The sequence below is a fragment of the Momordica charantia genome (assembly GCF_013281855.1).
Source record: "Momordica charantia cultivar OHB3-1 chromosome 4 unlocalized genomic scaffold, Mcharantia_2.0 BLBB01000004.1, whole genome shotgun sequence".
Lineage (NCBI taxonomy): Eukaryota > Viridiplantae > Streptophyta > Magnoliopsida > Cucurbitales > Cucurbitaceae > Momordica > Momordica charantia.
In genome coordinates, this window is record NW_028275162.1 from 1960628 (window position 1) to 1980874 (window position 20247).

The 20247-nt window shown below is 34.4% G+C and overlaps 5 protein-coding genes across 5 annotated transcripts; all 5 read right to left on the minus strand.

Annotated features, from left to right (window-relative positions):
* Nucleotides 1-4885: 4885 nt before the first annotated feature.
* On the minus strand, nucleotides 4886-6496 carry LOC111007743 (exopolygalacturonase-like). Its single transcript, XM_022280213.1, has 4 exons — nucleotides 6353-6496; nucleotides 5967-6266; nucleotides 5229-5747; nucleotides 4886-5131 (listed from the first exon to the last, which is right to left on the minus strand). Exons 1-4 carry the CDS (start codon nucleotides 6494-6496, stop codon nucleotides 4886-4888), a joined length of 1209 nt encoding a protein of 402 aa, XP_022135905.1.
* A 513-nt stretch (nucleotides 6497-7009) lies between these two features.
* LOC111007937 (cyanidin 3-O-galactoside 2''-O-xylosyltransferase FGGT1) lies at nucleotides 7010-9246 on the minus strand. Its single transcript, XM_022280489.2, has 2 exons — nucleotides 8853-9246; nucleotides 7010-8646 (listed from the first exon to the last, which is right to left on the minus strand). The coding sequence occupies exons 1-2, from the start codon at nucleotides 9241-9243 to the stop codon at nucleotides 7655-7657; spliced, it is 1383 nt and encodes a 460-aa protein (XP_022136181.1). The 5' UTR covers nucleotides 9244-9246; the 3' UTR covers nucleotides 7010-7654.
* Nucleotides 9247-10979: 1733 nt separating this feature from the next.
* Nucleotides 10980-12796, minus strand: LOC111007858 (exopolygalacturonase). The gene is made up of 4 exons (XM_022280383.2): nucleotides 12580-12796; nucleotides 12190-12489; nucleotides 11559-12077; nucleotides 10980-11433 (listed from the first exon to the last, which is right to left on the minus strand). Exons 1-4 carry the CDS (start codon nucleotides 12736-12738, stop codon nucleotides 11173-11175), a joined length of 1239 nt encoding a protein of 412 aa, XP_022136075.1. The 5' UTR covers nucleotides 12739-12796; the 3' UTR covers nucleotides 10980-11172.
* Nucleotides 12797-14597: 1801 nt separating this feature from the next.
* On the minus strand, nucleotides 14598-16867 carry LOC111007839 (exopolygalacturonase). Its single transcript, XM_022280359.2, has 4 exons — nucleotides 16646-16867; nucleotides 15757-16071; nucleotides 15140-15655; nucleotides 14598-15020 (listed from the first exon to the last, which is right to left on the minus strand). The coding sequence occupies exons 1-4, from the start codon at nucleotides 16784-16786 to the stop codon at nucleotides 14778-14780; spliced, it is 1215 nt and encodes a 404-aa protein (XP_022136051.1). The 5' UTR covers nucleotides 16787-16867; the 3' UTR covers nucleotides 14598-14777.
* Nucleotides 16868-17627: 760 nt separating this feature from the next.
* LOC111008023 (fasciclin-like arabinogalactan protein 2) lies at nucleotides 17628-19995 on the minus strand. Its single transcript, XM_022280615.2, has 2 exons — nucleotides 19421-19995; nucleotides 17628-18626 (listed from the first exon to the last, which is right to left on the minus strand). Exons 1-2 carry the CDS (start codon nucleotides 19943-19945, stop codon nucleotides 17895-17897), a joined length of 1257 nt encoding a protein of 418 aa, XP_022136307.1. The 5' UTR covers nucleotides 19946-19995; the 3' UTR covers nucleotides 17628-17894.
* Nucleotides 19996-20247: the final 252 nt, after the last annotated feature.

Consider the following 20247-nt stretch of genomic DNA (forward strand, 5'->3'; position numbering starts at 1 on the left):
TGCTCAAATTTTACAAGTTTAGGCTGGACTTACGATGATGTTATGTATGTGTGGATATGTTGAATGTATATAAAATAATATATTTGTTCATAGTTTACAAAATTTTTCAATGTAACTCAATTTTGTCTCATTTTTCACTAGAAGAAGATAGAAAGCACAACCTATTAAGGTCATATCTCTCTAGGCCAACATGAAGAAAGAAATAAGAGGCACTAATCTCATTTAATCTACTCTTTAATAGATAAATTTGGGATTTGCGATCCTAAGTAAGATCGGTTTAGGAGGAAAAGATCGATACATCTAGTAGTTAAAGGTTTGACTCAAACATATGGTCAGCTCGATCCTCTTTCTCCAATAATAAGGTAAGGTTATGAAGTCCTTCCTTCTACCGGTTTTAGCTTGCTCCTATAGCTGAACGTTAATTAGCAATGTACTTTTAGAGTTGGATCCCTTCTACTCTTAAACTGTTATACTAAAAAAGGTTATATCTCTGTGGCCATAAAATTAAGAGGAGTAGTAGTGGGAAATCGGGTGAGAAATGATAAGAGGGAAGTCAAAGAGGTAATTAAAAAAATAACAAAACTATGGAAAGAGATGTCAAATTGAGAGAAAACTCAATTAAAGTTTCTAAAGTTTCTTTTTTCCTTTTCGTGGGAGCAAGGATTCCAACCTACAACATTTTCATTGAAAATAAGTGTCTGATCAGTATAGACTCAGCTGAAATTGAAGATCAGGTATGATGAGGATTTTTGGGTTGTGACCATAATAATTAGGTGGGAAGAAACAAAATAAAAGAGAGTCAACACCTCCAATAACTTTGCTTTAATGGTGGCTAATGTGCACTTGAGTGGTGGTGGAGTGGTAGTGACTTCCACTTCCTCTCTTATACAATGTAATTTTTTTTTTTTTTTTTTTTGCCTTCAATTGAATGTGATCATTATTATTCTCTCAACTTTTTTAATATATTCCTACTATAATGCATGTTGTGAAGAGGATTCCTTTTCATAATTTTTCTTTGTTTGGTTTAAATCATATTATTCATGCCCACGATGGAAGATCTTTTAGTTTATTGAACCTAACCTTTATTTAGTTGTTTTTTGTGTTCCCAAATTTTTGTTGCTTTGGGTCAAACCATATCTAGAGATCTCCAAGCCTTATGCACCTTAAAACTATTTAAGGTTGGGAAATTTAGAGTTATGTATTTGAATTTCTATAAAAGAATTAATGAGTTTCAAAAAATTAGATTTTGTTTGTGGAGTTTATGATTTGTAGAGGTTAATTATTAGCTTGTAATTTGAGAAATTAGTTTTAGAAGTTCAAATTAGCAAATTTGTAGCCTTGTAATTAAAAAAAAAAAAAGAACCCACTAATTAATTAAATATTAGGTATTGATTTCTCAACTCTCCAAGCTATGTATAGAAATTAAATTCACGAAATAAAAGACCTTTAAATAATAAAATCAATTCTATCTCATATATGGTAAATCCCTCTTTCATTCTTCTTAACGAAGATTAACTTATGTGTGGTAAAATTTAAACTTTTTTTTCTCTTTAAAGGAAAGAGAATTAAAAAAAGAGAGAGAGAGTAAAATTGGAGAACTTTCATAATAAGCATGAAAAATAATTTTCACGTTATGCATAAATAAATTAAAATTACAAAAATACCCCTCAATTTTACTCTTTTGCTTTAAAAATAATACTCCTATATTATTTCAAAAGTTTCAATACAACTATCTTTGAGCAAATATATGTTAATATTCATAAAGTTGACGTGACATAATATTGAACGATATGATAATTAATGTGGAGCTTATTTGGATTAAGTTTAGAAAGAGAGAAAATTGAAATAATAATTATCATTTTTCAAAGAGATTAAAGCAAAATTAAGTAGATAAAATGAGGAATAAATGTTACAAATTTGTATTGTGAACTAATTAGGTATCGCATCATAATGGAGTGTTAAATTATATCATTAATTTATTAGAAATTATATATTTGTGCTCAAGTTAAAGCTTGCGAGAGCAACGAACTTGAGTTATATATTCAAAAAGTTATATTAAAAGACAAACTTTATACTTTTTTTAAAGCTATTTTTTTATTTTAATATTTATACAAATATCAGGCGTTTAAAATTTATTGATTGTCGTGATGTGAATTTGTGTTTTACTTAGTCCGTAGTAATTTATATATCAGGAATAAAAGTTAATGAAAATTAGTTAACCAATAATTTTATAATTGATTAATTACAATTTGAATTAAGTAAACCAAATTATTATATAAATTCAATTTAGATAATATTATATACACGATTTACAAATAATATTCTATTCTATTGACTATTTTATCATTTTTTTCCTTAAATTTCTAATTGCAAATGGGCTTTATATATTTATAATGGTGCTTTTGCATATTGCTCTTTATTTTATCTGCTTGTTGCAATTTAATATCAAAATATATTCAAATTGTGAAAGAATGCCGTTTAACGAAGTTTCCAAATAAAAGACTTTCCATCTTGATTTCCATCATTAGTTTCTTGTCCAATCTTCCTCTCTTGAGCAATCAAACATTTGGAGAATTTTTTTTTTATTTTACGAGTGGGAGATTGAACTCAGATTGACCTATGCTCGCTTTGACCCTTTAGAAAAAAAAATTAACTAGGATAAGATAGAAAAATGGTAAATGGAAAGAAAAATCCATAACTCAGCAGTAAAGAAATATAATTTTTTTTTCATTCTCTTTTTATCTTTTAATATCCACTCTCCAATATTTGTTGTACTAAAAATAAGAAAATAGAAAGGAAAAAAAAATGATTGAAAGCTATAACTTTGGAAGAATGCAAACTTATATTAGAAGGTCACTAATTTCTACATAGTTTTAATAATCGTGAATATAATGTCAATCTGAGCATAAGTGAACTAGATTAAAACATTAATAAATTTGATCAAAATAGTCAATTTAAACCTAGCTCAACAGGTTAAGGTACCTATTCTTCATCAAAAGGTAGTAAGTTCGAATTTTCACCCTTATATATTGTACTAAAAAAACATATAACATTCACTTTATTAGCCGTGTTCAAATCGACCCCATTGAATTGAAAAAAAAAAAAGCCAAACCAGTTGATTAAAATTCATTAACGACAAAATATACGTTTTGGAGTGATTATAGTTTATACCATGTTTTATCAAGTGCTTTTGGCTAATTTTCTATAAGTAATTTTGAAGAAAAATTCATCAAGCACTTTTGTCATATAGTGAAGTACCATGGAAAAAATGATTTTTTTTTTCAAAAAAGAAGTTATTTAATAATAATAAAAAAAAGAAAATAAACCCAAAGACACTATAAATAAAGCAAACATTTTTATGGTGGAAAAAGTAGCTTTTTACCAAATTAAAAAAAATGGGGTTTTAAAATCTTATCTTTTGCTTAAGGAATACGATTTCCCAAGTAAGTGGTCGGCTTCAATTGCAACCACATCTATTTTCAATTTACAAAATATATATATATATATATATATAAATTTGAAAATGACATGATAAGAGAATAAAGTATGTTATCAAGGGATGGTGATGGACAATAATTGTGTTGATAAGGACTAACGTAGTGCAATCTACAAAACAATTTGCTCACCACTTTAATCTATGAAATATTTACATTTTTAATTCAAAAACTTAAAATTTTAAAGTTTAAGTTTGTGTGCAACTCTAAAACTCGTCACGAAGCTTGGTGAATTGACCTAGGATTTTGTCTCCTAGCACATGAGAGCGTTAAAATCTATCGGGCAATTTGACTCAACTTAAAAAATAAGTTCGATACGGACATGAATCCAACCATCACACTTTGATCTGGAACGAACTTCTAAACACGAGATCTTGTGATTGAACTTTGAAGTAGAGCCTCAATGGTTCAAACTTAGTTCAACTTCAGAACTTTCAACTGATGTAATTATTTAATCTAAGTAACAACTCGAAATATAAAATGTTGAATTTTTTAGTAATATAGGAGCCACACACGATGTAATTATTTAATGTATATTTTTTTTTACTATTTTAATTAAACCAAGAAAAGTAATTTAATTAGGTGTAAATTTAGTATTTGGGAGTAATTATAGATAAATATTATTAGTTTAGTTCTAAAGGTAACTTGTAACTAACAAGTAGTCCGTTAGGGAGGAGTTATACCAATTACCTTTTTAAGGTTGAAGATTCAAATCCCACTCGTTAAAACAAAATTGTCCTACGAATCAAAAGCGTACAACCCTCTCTTATTTTGCTCTTATTTTAAGATGCGAAACACAATATGAAATTTTGATAATTAAATCATTAGAAATAATCATAATTTGGTTTTATAATTAAAAAGAACGAGAGGAACCCAAAAAGAATCTAAAAATGAAAAGTACGAACCAAATCAAACATTTCATAATGTGATATATATTTTTTTTATATGGATCAGTTTGCGTTGGACTGCGTTTCGAAAAAAATGGCCTACTTAAAAAAAGGACGGGCACTCTCGTGTTTCAACCCCACTATACTATTCATAGTTGTGGGGCACTGTATATTGGCAGCCTCTACGATAAGCAAGTGAATGGGACAGTGTGTGGCGAACGGAACGGTTCATCAAGCCATTTCTTGCCTCAACCCCTAAATAGGAAGAAAGGTACTTTACAAATAGAACGACCTAACACTACAACATTTGATACCAAGAATAATGTGATATTAATTAGTAAAAAATTACATTTTGACAAGACAATCACCCAAAAAGACTTATGTTACATGTAAGCTTCCCTCAAACATTCCACTATCTTGTTTACTTGGAAAAAAGATAAAACAAAGATAGAGAAAATTGCAATGGATAGGTTGTATTCTTTTAGTTACCGTTGTCATTCAGATTCATGAAAAAACATAAGGGGAAGAACAAATTCGAGGGTTTTGTTTTCCACTAAGGATAGGTTTTACATTTGAGCATTGAGATGTAACAGGACCTTGTATTCCGGTATAAGTAAGGTCAATGTCGGTCATTTTAACTTCGTCACATGGTAAACCACTGCTACAAATAAGTTTGACTGCTACTGGAGTTGCAGAACTTCCTCTGATATTCTTGAATGTCACTTTACTTATCTTAATCTTTGATGGAATCTGAAAAGGAAAATGAGATATCATCAAACCAAAATTATTTAGTTCTAGAGTTGATTAAAAAAATTTCTATCGAAGTTTTGAGAATGTGATCAAATACCTGGCGATTGCATTGATTCCATGGGCAATATTCTTGGTCTATGAGAATAGGGTGGCTAACATTGACCATTATAATGTCCACAAAATGCATGTTAGTGGCTGTGCCGGTATCTGCAGAAGCTGGCCATGTTTTGATCCTAACGCCATTAGTGGTGTTCATTATAGTGCAATTTTTTACTATGACACCTTTAACAGGTTCTTCCTTAGTGTATCTCCCAAGACTGCCTATGCTAATGCCATGTCCTGGCCCACATGTCACATTGGTGACTTTTATTCGCTTGCTTCCATCTCCAAGAGAGATGCAATCATCTCCGGTTGCGATTCGAGACTTTGTGATTGTGATCCCTTTTGATCGGCCGATGTGTATTCCATCAGTGTTGGGACTATCTTCTGGTGCAATTATGTTGACACCATGAAATGTGAGGTTGTTGCAGCCTAGGATATTGACATGGAAGTGCTTGCTATCGAGCGATGTTATTCTCTTCACAGTTGAATTGGTAATGAAGTCGAACCTTAAACTCTGCTCATTTTTATGCGAACAATGTCGTGTTAGAAGCTTAAATAAAAGCTTAATATATTAAGAGCAAATTCAATGGTTAAAATTTAGTTCAATTTTGTTGGCTTAAACAATTTCCTACAAAATTATGATAAAATATTAAAGAGAACTTCTAACCAACCCTTTCAAAATCAACACACAACAGATGAGATTATAAACAAAAACTTAAGGTTTAGAGCTCACAATGGGGAGCTTAGCACAATTTATGCTTTTGTGGCAATCATTCTTTTCCCAACCCGCCTTTCCTTGGCCATCGAAAACTCCTCCACCTAACAATGTCAATCGATCAATATAAGCAAAAGTAATCCAACTTTCTCCCTTTGGATGTGTTGGAGCCTGCAATGTTCCTCGAAGTCGAAACTCAATACGGCTCTTGCAGGGACCTCTAAAGTTCCCTTTGCTTACTTTAAATATCCCTCTCGGGATAACTACTGCACTAGGACGAACGGATGCACATGCATCCTTCCATGCATTTGCCAAAGCCTACATATCACAAGTCACATAAATAAGCCAACGATTGATCAATTTAACAAGTGAGAAGTTTGATGTACATTTCAATACATTCTTACCTGACTGACATCAGCACCAGATACTACAGCACCGTATTTCCTCAAATGGTAAACAACATCGACACGAGATCGAGCTTTAGGAGTAAACTCTAACAATAACATCAAGAATGCAGCAACCAAGAAGCTCGATTTGATCGTCCTCATGTTGTCTTTGTTCTGATTTCTCTTTTATGTATGATCCACGTTTTGGAAATCAACATGAGACTATATATATATATATATATCAACGGAGAATAGAAGACAAGAAGCCATGGTAACTAAAAGAGGTTATTAAGGCTGTAAAGTTGTGTGGGACAGATTATCTAAACACTAATTGATAACTAAATCTTGCTATATTGTTAAATTCCAACCCATTTTCATTAATGGTGTGGTTTGACAGCTCTCTAAATCGCCTGTGAACAGTTCAAATTTCTCTAAGAAACAAAATATTGGCAACTTTCCCAACAAAACACCCTCTATGGAGGAGAGAATTAACATGGAAAACAGGACACAAATTAATGGTGGCTTAAAATCCAAAATTGAAGTGGCAATAACAAGTAACAACCTTTAAAAATGAAGGATATTTAGGTCCTCATATATATTGTTATATTATTGATTAAAAGAGGATGTAACAAGTAAATAGACTTGTATCAAACAGGTAATCACAGAGTACCTAGCTAGGATAGTATAATTAATAGGATAAAAGCCACACAATTCGAACCTGTATCGATTATTAAGGATAGACACATTATGATCGCATTTTAGAAGATATATAACATTTATGAAATAATAATAATAATGATAACAAAACTGAAGCCAAAGTTTTGATTCAACTCTTCAACAAAATAGTCCTCTGAAGATGGCGACGATCAGTGTTGCTCAACATTTTAGCCCAGGTAACGAAACGAACCCTGATTATAAGGATCCACAGCGCAAGCTAAGTAAAACAAAATAAACTTTTCAACGAAGTAAATGCGTATATAGTCAATCTCAAGATATGAAGATGTAATAGATAAGGCTTCTCCTACTTACCCAGATAGTTTTTTCATCCCACCAAAACACACAGCTTTTTCAAACTCTTCAACAAATTAAAGTCGCAGTCCACTGACAATGAAGCAGTGATAAACACTTGGGGTCGTGTGGTATCAGGTGCACTGATCACCATGTTGCTCAATGTCTTAACCCGGACTAACGAGCCCTAAATATAAAGATCCACAACGTAAGCCAAACAAAAATAACAAACTCTTCAACGAAGTAAATGCATATACAGTGATCAAATAAGGCTTTCTCCCTATTTCCACATGTTTTTTTAATGTAGTTTTTTCATCCCACCAAATCACAAAGACTTTGGCTAAAACTATAAATATAAGACTCTTCCAAATCTTTCTTGAGCAAAAGATCCCTAATTTGAGCATGACTTCTTCTAACTTGTTTCCCAATCTCATTCCCTTCATCCATCACAATCTTCACTGCCTTACACACACTTTCTTTACTAAACCATCCATCTTCTTCCCCTTTCTCCACCTCCACTCCCACCCCAAGATTTCTCCCCATCATCCTTGCATTGATGATCTGATCCCCAACTTGGGGCAACAACACCAATTGGCACTTATTCACCAATGCCTCTGATAAAGAACCTGACCCACAATGTGTAACAAAGCATCCAACACAAGGGTGTTCCAAAATCCTCTCTTGCTGAACCCACCCCCCAAACACCACCCCTCGTCCCCCGACTCGCCTCGCGAACTCCGCAGGCAGCGCCGCCTCGATCGTGTCCTCTCCAAAAGGCGGTTTGAGCGCAGCAAAGAAGGGCATGCCTGAAAGCTCGAAACCCAGCAAGAGTTCTTGAAATTGCTCCTTCTTTAAGGTGCACTCGCTCCCGAATGCACAGTATATCATCGAGCCCTCCTCGAACCCTGAAAGCCAAGTTTCTAATTTCTCCTCCAAATTTGTGGCGAGTGGCTCAGGTAAGACTGGCCCGGAAAGCAAAATGGGTTTTTTAAACTCTTTTTGGAGATAAGTTACAAAATCTCCCTCGATCTCATGACATGTTCTAAACCCTATTGCATCACAATCGCTGAAACTTATGAATTGGCGATCGTAGAAAAGGATATCACTGCCAAATTTCCATTTCCTTTTGGATGCAAAAGCTCTTGCCTCGTGGAGATGGAGATTTATGGTGGAACTTGGGTAGCCAATTGGTGGCTGTATAAGATCTTCCTCGGTTAACTCATCTTTGGAGAATTGCCTTGATGGGGTTAAAGTGTAACCTATCATGGCTGCACTAGTAACACAATAATGAATGGACTTGATACCTACAAAATAAAATAAAAGTGATCTCAGTTTAGTGATAATTTAACATGATATCAGTTCATCTCGAGACAAACCCTTGAATGTCATTTCTAAGAGTATATTTAAAAGAATAAATTCACCAAACTCAAATAAAATCTATATCACAATCTAATCTATCAGCTCAAAAGCTCAAAGTTAAAGTTTTAGGTTTAGTGATAATTTAGCTTACCCAATTGACGTGCCAATCTGGGCAACCAATGTGTGAAATCGAAGAGGATGATGTGGGGTCTATGAGCTTGAAGGAGGAGCTTGAGTTCGGGTTCGGTCCGGTCCATGGCGGTCATGATGAGGGTGTGGAGAGGGTAGGGGACATCGGAAGTGGTCTCGACCGCGGGCGGGAGGCCATCGACATGAGGAATGGTGATGGGGATGAGGGTGATGAGATTAGGGAAGAGATTAAGAGGCTGCAACTTTGGTAGGGTTTTGGTAGGGATGAAAAAGGAAATTTTGTGGCCCTTTTTGGCTAGCTTGTTGGAGAGGTGGAGAAATGGGGTGAGATGGCCTAGGGCAAACCAAGGATACATTGCAATGTGAAGGGTCTCCATGGGGGAGGCAGCCATTGAACAAAGCTTCAACTTTTTGGACAAAAAACTTGAGAAGAGGATCACAGATTTTTAGTGAGTGTATGAAAGAAAAGAAATATGTATTTTCAAATATATCATAATAGTATAATTTAGATTTGGGTGGAAAATTGGACTCACAATCTATTGGTGGGAAATATATATCAATTATCGCTGGTATAATGTGAAATTTCTATTAAACATATAATAGGTGTGGTTTTTTTTAATGTATTTATAAAATTTCAAACATTTAGCTATTATTGAAAATATATATTTATTTAGTGGCTAGCTAATTTTGGATTACTTTCTTAAAAGCACCGACTTGTTAGGTGAAGTCAAATAAACAAATGAAATCTTCAACTAAGTTTTTCCCAAGATCTCGGTCGTTTTTTTAACTTTTTGAACAAACTTTTAAAGAAAAAAAAATTAGTTTCATAAAGTGTATATATATATATATATATATATATATAACAGATGTTTTTGATCAAATTAAACCTTAAATTATTGTAATTAATACCTTTTAGTATCGTTTGTTTCATTTATTTAAAACATGTGGGACTTATTGAATAATATTCTAAAATATTTATTATTTTTTTATACAAAATGTTTATTCAAATTACGACATTTGATAAATGTAATTATTGTGATATTATTCATACATTTTGTTTAGTTAATATTTATATTAAATTTTTTAAATTCAAAATCAATATCTTGCGATGCTAAGATTTGGGCTTCTTTTTTTTTTTCTTCGTTTTTTATAACTAATATTGTCTTTTTGTGAATCTCCATAAATAAAAGATTATTCTTCTATATAGAATGTCTGTATTTTTCATAAACCACATTTTTTTAAGTAAATAACTTCTTTTTTAAGAATTGAACCATGAAAATTGAATTATTATTAATTTTTTTATCAAGAAAATTGAATTATTAAGAAGTCGGTCTTTCAAAATTTTAAGGATTGAGGGATTTCTTTAGGATTCTAAGGTTGATTATGAGTAAAAAATTAAAGTTATAATTTTTTTTTTGTTGATAAATGAAATCTATTTCTAAACAAACAGATTAATAATTAAACCATTTCTAAAAATAAAAAATAATTAACTTATTCTTTCACAAGAACACAAATCAAATCCTTTTGAACAAAAAGTTCAATGATGGAAATTTAAGAAGTTCATATATTAACCTGTATCCTTAAGGTGAGAAATTTACGCCGGGATGTCAAGTTATGTTAATATCCTATCATTAAGAATAACGGTCAATAGCCAAACCGAGCATAGCTCAAGTGGTTAAGGCACATATCTCCGTCAATAAACACGAGACATTTCAAAATATTAACGTATGGGCTTGATCCTCATCCTTTCTTAATAGTGGTTTAAGGGCATGATCTGTGACATAAAATTATGTATATAATCCAAGTATTAATATTTTGTGCCGAAAAATGACTTTACAATAATATATATGATATGGTTTTGTAACATAGTTACTATATATTATATATACACACCACCACATTGCTCATGTCAATAAAATAAGGGTAGTGTTATATAATTCTAAAATATTTTTGTTAAACATAATTTTAAATAATTGCAAAATGCCTTTATCGTAACAACCATTGTGAAAATATATCACATAAATAAGATTTAACGAGTATGGGTTAAAGGCAAAATTAAAAAATACTATGGTTTATATTTTAAAATAAGAAATTACTTTCAAGCTGCAGTAGTTTAACTATCCAAATTAGAAGTCAAATTTTACCATAACGAGAGCTTTGATTTAACTATGAAAAATACAAATACAATTATTGAGCGTGGTCCATTGTATGCATGAAATGGAGCATACCTAATTAAAGAACCTCAAAAAGAATGAGAAATGCTATGAAAAAAATAAGCTGCAAAGGATTTTCTAATGAAATTATTGTCGATGTGAAAACAATTAATCAGTTGATGGAGCATTGGGAGGGGCAACTTTAGCGCAAATTTTAGGATTTTGCTGTCCGGTAATGGTAGGTTTCACATTTGCACACTCAGACTTGATAGGTCCTTGTTTTCCATTGTATGTAAGGTTAATATCAGCAACTTCCACACCCTCACATGGATTACTTGAGCTGCAAACAAGTTTGACTGCAACCGGAGTAGCAGAAGTGCCTCTTATATTCTTGAAGCTGACTTTGCTGATCTTAATTTTTGATGGAACCTAAACCGACAGATATAGAAAATACATTATTAACATACATAACTTGTATTTGCACTACTTTTTCCATACTCGTTTAATTTAATAATAAATTGAACATGGGTAAGGCATAATTTTAATACATATACCTTTCGATTGCACTGGTTCCATGGACAATATTCTTGGTCTATAATGACAGGATTGCTAACATTAACCATTTCAATATCTTCGAAGTGCATGTCAGAGGCTATGAATGCACCAGCAGAATCTGGCCATGTTTTAATTCTGACACCGTTCGTAGTACTAGTTAATTTGCATTTTTTTACAAAAACTCCAATCACATCTTTCTCCTTGCTGTACTTGCCCAAACTTCCAATGCTAATGCCATGTCCTGGTCCACAAGTCACATCGCTGATAGTTATTTGTGAGTTACTATCTCCCACAGAAATACAATCGTCCCCGGTTCCTATATTTGTATTCAGAATGTTAATATTTTCTGAACTACTTATGTGAATTCCATCGGTATTGGGGCTATGGTCTGGTGCACTAATTGTCACATGTTGAAAGGTAACATTCTTGCAGCCCAAAAGATTGATATGGAAATTCTTACTATCCAAAGAAGTTATGTCCTTCACTACTGAATTAGTGACGAAATTGAACTTCAAACTCTGCTCATTTCAAACAGACAAAATGTTAAAAGCAGATAATTATGTTGGTTTAATTATACGTGATATAAAAAAAAACAAAACAAAAGGTTATTATGATTAGAATTATAATTACCATGGGGAGCTTGGTACATATTTTCTTTAGGTGACAGTCATTCTTTTCCCAACCTGCTTTTCCCTGGCCATCAAAAACTCCAGTGCCCGACAATGTCAATTGATCAATATATTCCAACATAATCCACCCTTCTCCTTTTGGGTGGGGCGGAGCTTGTAATGTTCCATCAACCTGAATGTCAATGGCACTCTTGCAAGGGCCTCTGAAGCTGGCTCCCTTTAATTGGTAACTTCCTTTTGGAATCAACAATTTACTTGGACTAGTCGATGCACATGCTTCCTTCCATGCACTTGCCACTGCCTGAAAAAATTTGAATTCCTTCCTCAAATAAAAAGTGTTTTTTTTATGTATCGATTAAAATGATCTATCAAACTAATTTTATAATCTTACCTGAGTAATATCAGCGTTAGGTTTGGCACCATATTTTGCGACATCGAAAACACCACCAGCACCACCAGTAGGAGCAGCGGGTTTAGCAGGCGCAGCAGTAGCGATTGACACCAACAATAACGACAATGGTAGTACCACAAAGTTTGATCCCAATCCCATTTTTTTAATTTGCTTATTTTCTCTTGCTTCAAATTGCTAACTTAGAAAACGATATGAATGTTCCAATTATCCATTCATCCAACCCTCTTATATACTAAGAGAAAATTAACATTATTTGAAAATTACCTACAAATTCTTATTTTGCTATATTTGTCCTAAATTGTATGCCTATTATTAGCTTTTCTTTTACTAATTCTCACTCCCTCCGACAAAATTGTCTCATAATATGCATTGCCACACCTCACAATTTCCAACACGAGTGGCAAAGAAAAAAATATGACAAATTATTGATTCGATTGAAAATTATCACCCTCAAAATTAATGAACAAAAAATGATTACTTGATTTTCTTCTTTTTTTTTTCTGTTATGAAATGAAGTTCAATATTAATTCTTAAGTTCTCTACTTGGTATACTAATTTTAGTAAATGAAATTAGTTTTCATATTCAATTGATAGTAATTAATACAATTACAACATATTCATTAAAATTAGCAAAATAGCAACATTCTCGCCAAAGCGAACATAGCTCTGTGCTAATTGGCATATATAACTCAATTAGTTAAGGTGTTTATATCTGACAGAACCAATCGTGAATTCAAATCTACACACCATCCAACATATTGTACTAAAAAAAGATAGGAATTAATATAATACGAAAAGGAAATTTGGAATGTTGCTGAAATTTTTATGTATTGATTTATATTAACTAACACCAATTCTAGTACATGTAACATGAGTATATATCTTGAGTTTTGGCTGTGTCCTAATAATTAACGTTTTAATTTTTTTTTAATTTAATTTTAACACTTTCAGATGTTCATACCAGTCCTTAAACTTTGCTTTAAAATGATTTTTGTTATTAATATTTGTTAAAAATTTTATTGCCATATTTATATTCTACTGACATATTTTTAAATATTTTATGCCTACTGAAAATTTTGTAAAGTTAATTTGTAAAAGTTAATTATTCTATACGGCTTATATATGTAAAATAACACAAATAAATCTACCACTACTGCACACATGAACTTTATCAGTGTTATATAACGATATATCTCAAAATTTTGAACTTTTTATTTAGGTTTTTTAGTTCTGGTGGGTATCAAACCTCCGACTTTTAAGACAGGATTAAATTATTCTCATGTTTGTAAACTATGTATTTAATTAAGTTATTATTATTTTTGTCAACCTGAGTATAGTTGAGCCGATAACATATATGTGTTCTTTGTTTTCATAGGCAATATCTCTGTTTTTGTTTATGGTACATTTTTTTAATATAATTACAGGATGGAAGATGAAACCATCGATTTTTTAAAGGGTAAAAATCATATTCAATCCAAAAACAAAGGAAAAAAAAATAGTTTCCCTACTTTTGTTTTTAAAATAATAGACATGTGATTTTTTATCCTCATATATTGACGTATAGACATTTTTATACTAATGAAAATATTAAGTTAAATTTACAATATTTTCTCAAAAGAACCTTCTTCAATTTAATAAAATTTCGTGAAGATTATTCTTACAAATTTCAAATTTTATGAAAGACGATGATATTTCTACATTGGTTAAATTACAGGCAATAGTTCTTTAATTTTCATGATTGTGTAGTCAAATATATATGTCTCAACCAATTGAGTTAATAAATAATGATTTAACCAATTGGACTATATCCCAATTCGACAATTCCACATATATTATTTAAGTAAGAAATATTATATCCAATTTCAAACTTTATGATAAAGTAAGGAATTCTATATATGTTGTATCATATATATATATATATATATATATATATATATATATATATATATATATATTTTGAGTGAGCCATAACATTTGGGCTGCACAACATGAAGGCCTAAAAACAAAAGATGAAGAAAAATCCCATTTGTGGGTTACAATTACATAATTAATCAAATTTAAACTTCACCTCTCATATCATGCTCATTACATTCAAAAGCATAAAAGGGTGCAATAATAGTAGTTTAGAGAATCATTATAAATTTTAATTTTGTTTTGTTTCCTTTTAATTAATATGATCAAGCTGCAAAAGCTCTGGTGCAGGCTGGTGGCACCACGTGTCCAGAAACTACAGGCTTCACATTGGCACATTCTGATATGGCTGACCCATTGGTGCCCCTGTATTTCAAGTTGATGTTTGAAAGCTTCACATTCTTGCAGGGAATCCCTCTGCTGCACACTAGCTTTAGTGCAACCTGAGTTGTGGATGTCCCTCTGATGTTCTTGAACGCCACGTCGCTGATCTCGACTCGGGATGGAATCTACACACGTCGTTCAAAAGAATGTCAGGTTGGTTGCAGTATTTTTAACAATTTTGTTACAATGGTTCATGACCATTCTAAAAGTTTAAACTGATAAGTTACCAGATATATTTACGTACCTTGTGTTTGCACACGCCATAGGGGCAATATTGTTGGTCAATTAGGATAGGAGTGCCAACATTGTTCATGACAATGCCATCAAATTGCATATTGGTGGCGATTCCCTTAGTAGAAGCTGGCCATGTTTTGATCCGAACCCCGAACATGGTGTTGGATATGGTGCAGTTTTTCACGGTGATTCCGGACACAGGCTGCTCGTTTTCGTACTTTCCTAGGCTTCCAATGCTGATGCCGTGGCCAGGCCCGCACGTCACTTTTTCGACGTTTATCTTTTGGCTCCCATCCCCGATCGAAACACAGTCGTCGCCTGTTTCGATCCTGGTGTTGATTATGTTGACCCCAATGGATCGGCCGATGTGGATCCCGTCGGTGTTGAGGCTGTCGCCCGGGGCGTCGACGTTGATGTTCTGGAGGGTTAAGTTCCTGCAGTTGATCACGTTCATGTGGAAGAACTTGCTGTCCGTCGAAGTTATGTCTCGGATTAGAGTGTTGTTGAGGCTGGTGAATCTCAAGCTCTATTCACAACAAAAAAAAACACATCTCAGTTTGAAAGTTCAAAGACCAAAATAGACATTTCGAAACATTAATCCGAAAAAGAAAACGAAACCCGACTCACGATAGGGAGAGAGCTGCATTTGCCAGAAGATGCACATTGATTTTGCTTCCAAGCAATTGATCCTCGACCATCAAAAGTTCCACTTCCAGAGAGAGTGAGGCCATTGATGTACTTGAAAACGATCCAACTGTCTTGAGATTTCATGCTCTGAATACTGGCTGGCGCTTGAAGGGTTCCCTCCACATGAACGTTGATGGATGGCGCCATGCATGGCCCTTCAAACGACATTGAACCAACCATATATTTGCCTCCTGGTATCAATACTTTGCTTGGCTTTGGAGACATGCATGCCTCCTTCCATGCTTTCATTATCGCCTACACGAAACGAACAAAACCCGTCACAAAATCATCCACTTTTACCCTTTCGAAACCCAAAAAGTTACTTAATGTGACTGTCACAATGTGGCTGGCGCTATTCTATACCATTGACTATGACTGTCTTTTGAATCAAACAATACTTCCTAGAAAATTCTTAATGCCCACGTCCCTAGCTAGATTTTTTATATCAATTTATATTTCTTAAAAAAAAAAGAAAAAGACGAGTTCATTGCGAGTAGTAAGAGATTCTTTGTTGTCCAGTCAACAGAAAAGTATCGTTCTCTTGAACCTGAATATCGCGTCATCCTATTCTAATTTAGTTATGCTAATGAAAGAGGAAAATTTTGAGAGAGAAGCATATTTGGCTAGTGATTGTGAGATCCCAATTCTTGGAGGGGACACCAGAGGCCTCTACCCTTCCATCCCTTGGATAGATAGAGAGGGAGAGCAGGAGATCGAGAGCCACTCTTTCCCCTACCTATGTGAAGATGTGCCTCATGTGTCAACAGGACAAGGTCGAGCGAGACAGACTCACAATTATTAGATGGTATGTGAAAGCTTGATTTTTTACCTGGCTGTCATCTGAATTCCCGTTAGCTCGTGCTCCGTATCTCTTGACATGGAAATCAACAGCTTGGCCATTGGTGATCAAACTCAGAAAGAAGAAGAGGATGAATCTTGCAGATGATCTTGGGATGGTTTTTGAAGACATGGTGTTGTAGATTGGATTTGGTGATGAAATTCTCTCTGTGGGAATGAACTTTTTATAGTAGGGTGAAGAAATCTCACACACCACTAGAATTTTTGTGCCTAATTTTAGGTGCCATGATACATTTCTATTTTTGTTTTTGGATCTCAGGCTTTTTTGGCACTGCCATTCATGTGTGTGAAGAAAAATGGAGTTGCTTTTTATAGACATTGAATTAATGATAGTTGAAAACTCCCATGGAAGTTGCTTCCTTGTCCCATGCCATATGTTGCTGAGTGATTAAAGGAGCACCAAGTATGGTCTTTGGGGATGATATAATTACTAATAAATTAGATTTTTAAATTAGGGTTTAAATACTATTTTGGTATACACGTTCTCTTCACTTTGGTGGTATACTTAAAATGTTCGTTTTGATGTCTATATTTCATCTTTGGTCTATTTTAATTCATATACTTTTCAAAAAAATCAAGTACCAATTAAATTTATACCAGTTTAACTAAAAAATGGTGAATTTGACATAGAGATACTTAAACCGTAACACATTTTAAAGTTATTTTTTTAATAAATAATCAATCTCTCATGTGTTTCTCCAAAAAGAATTTTTAATTTATTTATTAATAAATACATTACGTTTTTTACAAAACATTTTTTGTCATCTAAAATCACTTAAAAAAAAACTAAACTAAATACACTTTAGATTAATAATTATTCCAAAAAAAACTTATAAGCAAATATTTTTATTCAATTTTGTTTTTCGAAAAAGTGATTCCAAACTCAATTGCTTTGCTTCCACCGACAGAAAGAATAAGATTCCATTACTTCCCGACATGCATTGTCCAAAAAGAAAACAAAAAACAACTCAACAATTATTTTAATTTAAATAATTATTGTTCTTTTTTCAAGATAGAAAAAATAAATTAAGCCAAATCACATACAAATACAACCCAATTTGACAGACTGTACACCATAAAGAAAAAATTTTAAAAAAAAAAACATCACCGACAAATCCCAGAAAAGAAAAATAAAATCGCCAAATACAGGTGGACTTTTATTTTGCTCTATGAATAAACGACTTCTAGTATCGCGCCACGTGGCGTTTCCATCCTAAAAATCATACGAGCAAAACACCCAACCACAAACTCAACATCATCACCGCGATCGATCTCCGACCGTCCGATCCGAACGCCGCATCTTTATCCGATTTCTGATCCGCCGGCTCGCCGTCGGACTCGTCGGACCCGATCGGCGAGTCGGCCTCGTCCTCCTCCCCGTCCGACGCCGAAGGCGACGGCGCCTTGGACTTCTTCTTCGCTGCGGTCTTCGGCGCCGGCGCCTCCTCATCCCCGGAATTCGGCACCGCCTTAAACAGCTCTCGTGGCTGCAACACCTTGTCGATCTCGTACACCACCAGCGGCTCCGAATCGATCAGCGTCGCCGTCACCATCGCCGTCACGACCTTCGTCTTCACCTTGACGTCCTCGCCGTCGGTCTGGATGGTGAAATCGTACTTGGCGCCGCCGTCGGTGGCGAGCGTGTTCACGACGCCATTGTTGGACTTAAGCATCTGCTGCGACAGGTAAATCGGTATACCGTGGTACAACAGCAGCGACAATTTGTGCGCCGCCGTCAGATTCTTGTATTTCGGGAGGAAGGCGTTGAGTGCGGCGTCGGTAGGGCAAAACACCGTCAATCCGCCGTCGATGTTCGACTGATACGTCTCGGCAGCGCCGGCCGCCACCAGCAAATCGTAGAAGGCTTTGCAGCCTTGCTTCGGCAGGATATCCGTCAGATTTAGACTGAGCGGCGCCGCCGTCGGCGCCTCGGCGTCGGCGGAAGTAATAATCTGAGAATAATATTACCCAAATTTGTAAAACCGTTAGTTAAGGAACGATTTGTCGTCGCTTGTTGAGTGTAAAAGAAAAGATTACGATCCGTAACAGAAACGGACGAGATATTCAAAATCTCGTCGCCAATCCCAAGTGGAATTCGTTTTTGTCGGTGACAATAAAAATTTACAAAATGTGAAAAAAAAATGTTAACAAAATAGATAAAATACGAAAAACATTAACAAAATATTACTAGTACCACCATCACATAAATGCTTGTTTTTTTTTTCAATTTTTAAACATTCGTTATTAATCTTTTTTTAAATATGATGGCAACTATAATCTCATGGTGTTGTTGAGCTAATATATATATATATATATTAATCTAAAGCATTTTGAATTTTATTTTTAATGATTCTCTAAGATCTAAAAACTCATTTAATAAAATTCTAAACTTTTGAATTAAGGGTTTAATAAATTCTTAATTTATTATAATTTTAAAAATTTAGGTACTATCATTAAAAATATCACTTTCCAATCGGTAATATATATTTCTAATCAAGTGGTTGTAAGTTCGAATTCTCTATTCTACCGTTTAAAAAATTCGGCACAGATTTGAATTTGTACATAAGAGAATCATTAATTGAAAAAAAAAATGTTAACGCTGGTAAAGTTGGATTTATGGACACCACTAAAATTATATAAAAAAAGAAGAAAAAGAAATAAGAAATCGCAGTTTTGGGAAATTTGTTGTTGGTGTGCCCTACTCTAGAAGATTGCAGCGTACGGAAGAAGTTCGAAATGTGAGTACCTTACTGATCTGCAAGATGGAGATATTGTAGGGCAATTCCATAACCGATTTGACATAAAAGGAATTGAGATCGCCGCCGTTATCTTCAGAGGCGAATCCGACCTTGCCTCCCTTGAGATTGGTGATATTGACGTAGCCGGAAGTTCCGGTGGCGGAGCCGGTGGCCTGAAACAGAGTTGAGGAGAGCGTGGTGCCTTTGGAGAGCTGGTGGAGCTTCTTGGCGCCGTAGTAATCGACGAGGACGTGGAGGGAGAGGACGTTTTTGATGGTGCCGACGGAGAAGTGCTTGTCGAGGAGGGCGGACATGGCGGAGTTGTCGAGGGCGAGGACGGTGATGGTGAGGCGGCGGTTGATCTCGCCGGCGAGGTGCGTCAGGGAGAGGTAGTGGTTGAAGGTGCTGAACTCGGGGTGCTTGGCGAGGATTTTGGTGATGTTGTGGGCGTCGGCGGCGGAGGGGAGGAGGAGGAGGATGAGGAGCAGAGGGAGCGCCAGGGAGACGGCGGAGAGGGGGAGAGGTCGGCGCATGGCGGAGGGCGGTGGCGGAGACGGAGGAGGAGGAGGAGTGCGGAGGAGAGGATTTGAAAGGGGGATTTTAAAACGGAGGAATGGAAGTTTTGAGTGGAGAGTAGAGTTAGAGTCTAACAACCAAATAAAACTATGGCATGGGAGCCAGCTCAGCTCAGGGAGGTGGAGTGGACCCCACACTTTGGTGGGCCATGGTCTTTTGTTAAATATGGTTCTAAATTAATGTGGTTTTTTTTATCCTTTCAATATCTAGGGGTTTTTTTTCCGCTAACACGTCGATCGATCCATCTTGCTGGTGATTT